This window comes from Girardinichthys multiradiatus, chromosome 24 (genome assembly GCF_021462225.1).
Source record: "Girardinichthys multiradiatus isolate DD_20200921_A chromosome 24, DD_fGirMul_XY1, whole genome shotgun sequence".
NCBI classification, from domain to species: Eukaryota; Metazoa; Chordata; class Actinopteri; order Cyprinodontiformes; family Goodeidae; genus Girardinichthys; species Girardinichthys multiradiatus.
This window is the reverse complement of record NC_061816.1, coordinates 26,747,325-26,753,324: the sequence shown is the minus strand read 5'-3', so window position 1 is coordinate 26,753,324 and position 6,000 is coordinate 26,747,325. Positions and strand designations below refer to the sequence as shown.

The 6,000-nt window shown below is 41.2% G+C and overlaps 1 protein-coding gene across 2 annotated transcripts; it reads left to right on the top strand.

Annotated features, from left to right (window-relative positions):
- Positions 1-1,562: 1,562 nt before the first annotated feature.
- On the top strand, positions 1,563-5,630 carry LOC124861799 (DDRGK domain-containing protein 1-like). Of its 2 annotated transcripts, none has more exons than XM_047355748.1 (8): positions 1,563-1,753; positions 2,142-2,300; positions 2,502-2,620; positions 3,598-3,699; positions 3,777-3,899; positions 3,987-4,025; positions 4,105-4,210; positions 5,047-5,630. In XM_047355748.1, exons 1-8 carry the CDS (start codon positions 1,666-1,668, stop codon positions 5,205-5,207), a joined length of 897 nt encoding a protein of 298 aa, XP_047211704.1. In that variant the 5' UTR covers positions 1,563-1,665; the 3' UTR covers positions 5,208-5,630. The 2 variants fall into 2 exon arrangements, with proteins under 2 accessions (XP_047211704.1, XP_047211705.1); XM_047355749.1 differs by having other exon boundaries at positions 1,567-1,753; positions 2,142-2,285.
- Positions 5,631-6,000: the final 370 nt, after the last annotated feature.

The window sequence follows — 6,000 nt, the reverse complement described above, 5'->3', positions numbered from 1 at the left end:
TTAAACAGATGAGTTTTGAGTTTGGATTTAAAATGTGGAAGTGTATTTTTTATGGAGATCAGGTGGGAATGAGTTCCAGAGCTGGGGAGCAGAGCGACTAAATGCCCTGCTCCCCATCGTAGCAAATAATATGAATGGAGAATGAAGATCTGAGGGTGTGGATGGGTGTAGCAATGTGAAGGAGGTCAAGAGGATAGGCAGGGGTGAGGTTGTGGACAGCTTTGAAGGTGAGTTTTATAGTTGATACGTGTGATGAAGCTGCAGTAGAACAGGTGTGATGTGACTGAAGGGCTGAGTGTGATGACACAGGGTCAGTTTTGGACCAGGTGTAATTCATGAAGGGTTTTATGTGGAAGGCCAAAAAGAAGAGAATTAAAATCATCTAAATGGGAAGTGACCAGACTAAACAAGAACAGCAGTAGAATGAGGAGTGAGAGAAGGATGAAGACGATTGGTGCTACAAAGATGGAAATAGGCCGAGTGATATTACTAACATGACCCCCAAACATTGTTTTCATGATGGGAGAAAAATCTAATCAACCACTGCTTGCTCGGTGAAAATGTTGAGCAAACAGCAGGAAATCCCATTCTGATGACACCCAGCAGCTGCAGCAGGTTGCATCTTGTTCATGCAGAGTGGTGTTTCAAAAGCACAAAGCAAACGAATCTGAAACACAGAAGCAGAGTTCCAAGGAAACAAATGTTGGCTTCATTTTCAAATGCTGTTAATCAAATACATTAATAAAATAATGATAAGCAAATGTGACCACCTCTGTAAAAACAGAGATTTTGATAGTTTGCTGAACTGTAGCTTTCATGTGAGCAGAAAGCCATGAGAGAAAGACAATAGATGAAGCCACTGAGGGAGCTACTTCTGCCATTTCTTCTTTGCTTGTTCTTTAACATAGAAAGTACACCTGGATCAGTGCTTATGTGTTTATGGTGTGTCTTCTCTGTCTTCTCAATCCACCAGTCGGTCACCCAGATGGCCACGCACACTGAGCCAGGTTTCTTCCTGTTAAAGCGAGTTCTCCTCTCCACTGTTGCTTCGTGTATGATCAGTATGAGAGATTAATAAAAAGGATTGAATTGAAATTAATGCAATTGCTTTTGCATCTGTTTACATCTTTGGCTTGAGTATTTCTGTATATAAATTGTTTATTTGAAAAGTACCTTAAGACAACATTAGTTGTGAATCGGTGCAATATCAATAAACTGAATTAATCAAAGTTAATTAAAAATTTACATTTCATAACAAGAGTGACACACTGGATTATAAGGAGTCCCTTATATATATAAAGTTATGAGGGGGGTTTAAGACAATTTCACAAAGTAAAGAGATTATTTTTACAAGAAAATTCTCAGTCTGTGATATTTAGAGTACATGATCATATAATCGAATATATTTTCATTAAAATGTGTTCATAGTGCCTTAATTTAGGCTTTTATGTTTTAGTCTTATTGTTATTTTATTAATTTGCGAGAGCATAATCATATTCTCTCGTTAGTTTAGCTGATACGAGCTCCATACCAGCAGATGGCGTTACTGCTCCAGTTCACTGTTGTCCAGCCCCCTTAAACGAAGCAGTACTCCACCGGAAACTGCAGTCTCGGTAGTAATGATCTGAACAGCGAGTTAGACGAAACTAGTGTGTAAATGAAACCATGGATGTCGTGTTGTATATTCTAGCTGCAGCGGTCCTTATTTTCCTCATTGTGTTTGCGCTAAAGGTGCAGAGGAAAACGCGGGACGGTAGGTTAGCTTAAAGGCTAATGCTAGGAAGTACATTAACATTTACGAGTGAAGTTCTTAGTTTTACACATTAACCTTATGATACAGGCCTCTGTTTCCTGTAAATATACAAAGTATTATTAAGCCCGTATTAATGAAAGCTACTGGTTTCACTGTTTGCTGTCAGACTACGGCAGCTGACAGCTGTCCAAACTACGGAGGCCCACGTGGGCCTTTTAAACCCATTGCTGAAGAAATCTGCAGAGGATGCTCATATCTGTTTTGTTGTATATAATGAATTATGCTTTGACGTCCTTTTAATGTACATACGTGTTAAACCCCGCTCATTTCTTGTGAAATCCATCATCGTTGTAATGACACTTTTATGTGAGCGATCTGGTGTTTTCAGCTGATCAGGAGCAGAGGAGGGATGTTGTCCAGGCAGCGGGGGGCCCTGCGCGGGCTCCGGAGGAGAGGGGAGCTGGGATGCCCCGCAGGAGGAGGAATCTTGGTGCTGCGATGGCCAACAGGCGGCCACCGAGAGCAGTTCAGGGTAAACTAACTTTAGGTTTGTTGATCTGAAGAGGTCATGCATGAAGAGACCCTAAAGGGAGCAAAACTTCATCTTAAAGTTTGACTTTGATGAAACACTAACCATTTGGTGAATGTTATACGTCCCTGATGGAAAAGACACCCCAACAAATATATATTTAGGAATCGTGAGTAATTTGATGGAATGGATGTCTAACAAGCTTCCTGTGGATTTCAGAAGAGGAGCTTGTAGAGGATGAGGAAGAAGAGCTGCAGAACAGCCAACCAGCAGCAAAAATTGGAGCCAAGAAGCAGAAGAAGTTGGAGGAGAAACAGGCCAAGAAAGCCCAAAGAGAGGTGAAAAGATATTCTGCATGCTAGGTCTGACAGTGCCTTGCAAAAGTTTACCTATCACAAATTTTCCACTATTTTAAAGTACTCTAATGGGACTTTATGTAACAAACCAACACAAATTAGTGCCTAAGAAAACGACATCTGGTTTCCAACACGTTTAAGGAAAGAAAAACTTTGTTAGTGTTGTTAGTATTTTGGAATTCGTCTCTGCCAGTTTTGTGGACATTTTTGCCCGTTCTTCTTTTCAAAACAACTCAAACTTAATCAGATTGGATGGAAAAAATCTGTGAGTATCAGTTTTCTCAGTTGGATTTAGATCTGGACTTTGACTGGGACATTTTAAACCTTGAATCTGCTTTAATCTAAAACATTCCATTGTATCTCTGACTGTTTGGGGTGGTTGTCCTGCTAGAAGAGGAATCTCAGGTCTTCTGCAGCCTCTAATAGGTTTTCCCCACAGCATGATGCTGCCACCACCATGTTTTACCACAGGCGTGTTGTCTTCAGCGTGATGTGCAGTGTTAGTTTTCTGCCATTCATTGCATTTTGCATGTAGTCCAAGAGGTTCAGTTGTGATGTCATCTGACAGGAAAGCCTTCTTTCACAGGTTTGTTGAGTCCCCTACATTTCTTGTTGCAAACAGGACTTATGGTTTTATTGTTGCTGCTTCTTCATAAAGGTCAGATTTGTGGAGTGCACAATGAATAGCTCTAATGTTAACAGATTGTACTACCTGAGCAGTGGAACTCTGCAGCTCCTCCATAGATCCCAAGGGCCTCTTGCTGCTTCATTGATTAATGCTCGGCCGGTCAGTTTTGGTGAAGGTTCTTTATGTGTTTTTATTTATGGGTGTCTGAGTAAATGCACCATCTCTATGATGAAACATGGTGATTTAAAAAAAAACTCCACGCTCACGTGCGTATTTAGTCCTGGGCAACAGTTTAATCATGCTGATTAAAAAGTGATAAAAATTTTTTTAGGCAGAGATGGAGGAGAGGGAGGAAAGGAGGAGGATGCAGGAGCTCCGAGAGCAGGAGAAACGGCAAGAGGAGGAGCGAGAACGGATGCTGGAACAGAAGGAGGTTTGTTCCTCTGCAGATCTGTCCTCCTGTGTTCCATAGGAGGAAGTGCTGAGAGCATGTGCTACTGTTTGCTTTAGGAGGAGGAGGAGCGTCGGGCTAAAGAGGACCAGGAGCGGCGAGAGGAAGAGGAGTACTTGAGACTCAAAGCCTCATTTATCATTGAGGACCAGGGAGAGCAGGAACAGCTGTCAGAAGACCAGGTCAGATATCGGTCAGGTTTTTATCTTGTGGTCAAACATCTTTTCAGAGCATCGGTTCTGAACATTTTCCACATTTTGTGTTCTCAGTCCCGCAGTCTGCTGCAGGACTTCATAGACTACATCAAGGTGAGACTGACCCACAGTGTCCACATTAACTTGTGCTGGTGTTTCTGAGCTGAGGATTAACTGTGGTCTCTATCTGCAGACATCTAAAGTGGTTCTCCTCGAGGACTTGGCGTCTCATTTCGGGATGAGGACACAGGATGCAATCGCCAGACTGCAGGACCTGTTAGCTGAAGGCACGCTCACAGGTTAGGACAGGGTCCTCCTAGGTCTCTGCTCTTAGAGGAAATTATTCATTTCTGCTGGGTTTTTTCTTGCTTTTCTTACATCAGCTTGGAAAGTCCAAATATGTGGACATCAGTGGAGTTTTTCACTGCTGAGGTTCTGCTGAGGTGTTCAGGAAGCCCAGGTTGCTTTGATGGCAGCCGTCAGGTCATCTGTATTGTTGGGTCTGGTGCCTCTCATCTTCAACACTTCATAAATTCTCTGAGGTCAGGCCCGTTTCCTGGCCTATCAAGCACAGTGAAACTATGGGGTGGAAAACTTGAATCACTTCTTGATTTGATTATGATGCTATTATTAATGTAACCTGCCCCCCACCCATGCACACCAAAACCATATTCCAAGATGAGATATTTCAGTAAAAAATGGAAGATGAAGTACCTCTGAAGTTAGTTAAAGATGTCTCACTTAACCTGTAACTAAAACTACATTTTTCTTGTGATCTGGCATTTTGCTACAATAATGAGATATATTTGATCTATATGTAAAATTCTGAATTGGAGGAAAGCACAAAACATTTCTCTCTTTATTCAGCATTTAGCAAAAAAAACAAATTTAGTTAATTCTAACTGACCTGAAACAGGAAAGGTTTAAAATTTAAAAATCATGATTATTTATCGTGTGGAACTAGATTTTCTAGCCTATGTTTGCAAACCTATAAAACTGACAGTATGGTTGGAAATATTTTTGCCAATGTTGCTTTTAAATATTAATATCTTTGAGAATGTGATAATTGTGTGCTGTTTAATGGTAGTCCATTTCTTCGTAAAGCCATTCGTCTGCATGCTTGGTGTTGCTGCAGGTGTGATCGACGACAGAGGGAAGTTCATCTTCATTACTCCTGAGGAGCTGGACTCGGTGGCTCAGTTCATCAGACAGAGAGGCAGAGTCTCCATCACAGAGCTGGCTCAGGCCAGCAACTCTCTCATCAACCTGATGCCTGAGAGCTGCAGCTCTGCCTGATAGACAGCAGGGGGAGCCCCGCAGAATAAACTGAACATTCATCATGGCTGAGAACACAGCTTTACTAAGATTGGGATTCAGTTGAGATGATCTCATTCAATCTAAAGATGTTTGACTTTGTAGAGATTAAATAAATGTTTTCTTTTGTTTGACTGTTGGTCTGAAGTGTGACAGGAGGTCTCAGCACGCTCTGGAATGTAAAACATGGGTCGATATATATTGTTTGGAACTATCTTTTAATTTGTTTCTAAAATAAATCCCTGCCAGAGATTAAATGTACAAATGCAGTTAAGAGGAATGTTCGCAGAACCCTAAAGTGCAGTGGGCCAGTCAAGAAACATGCTCCTAACATACAGACACAAAAAACTTTTTCATCCTTGGAAAGTTGTTTAAAAAGCCTAAAAATAAACTCAAAAATATCCACAGTGGCTCAATTATTGTGTACCCTGTTGTTAATAGTTTCTTCATCCTAGGACAGCACTTAGTCTTACAACACAGAGAGAGGGCTCTTTCTACTGCCTTGATCATCCCAAGTCCACCCAGCAGGGGATTTATAGGGTTTACGTCCGGGGACTAACATGGTGGGGATAAAAGGTTCACATGATCTATGTTTTGGGTCAATATGTTGTTGAAAGATTGAAATGATGCCATAGGCTCCAATAAAGTTCCCAGGACATTTGGAAAAGAAACTGGCCCACAGCATCACAAATTCAACAACTAATGAATTTTTTAACATCACTTTGTAGGAATTTTGTCCAACTCGTTTTTGTAGAATTGTTTTCGGTCAGCCACA

Coding starts and splice junctions, on each gene's coding strand:
- LOC124861799 (XM_047355748.1), top strand. CDS start 1,666: ATGGATGTCGTGTTGTATATTCTAGCTGCAGCGGTCCTTATTTTCCTC. Junction 2,301..2,501: donor TCAGGGTAAACTAACTTTAG/GTTTGTTGATCT, acceptor TGTGGATTTCAG/AAGAGGAGCTTGTAGAGGAT. Junction 4,211..5,046: donor AGCTGAAGGCACGCTCACAG/GTTAGGACAGGG, acceptor GTGTTGCTGCAG/GTGTGATCGACGACAGAGGG.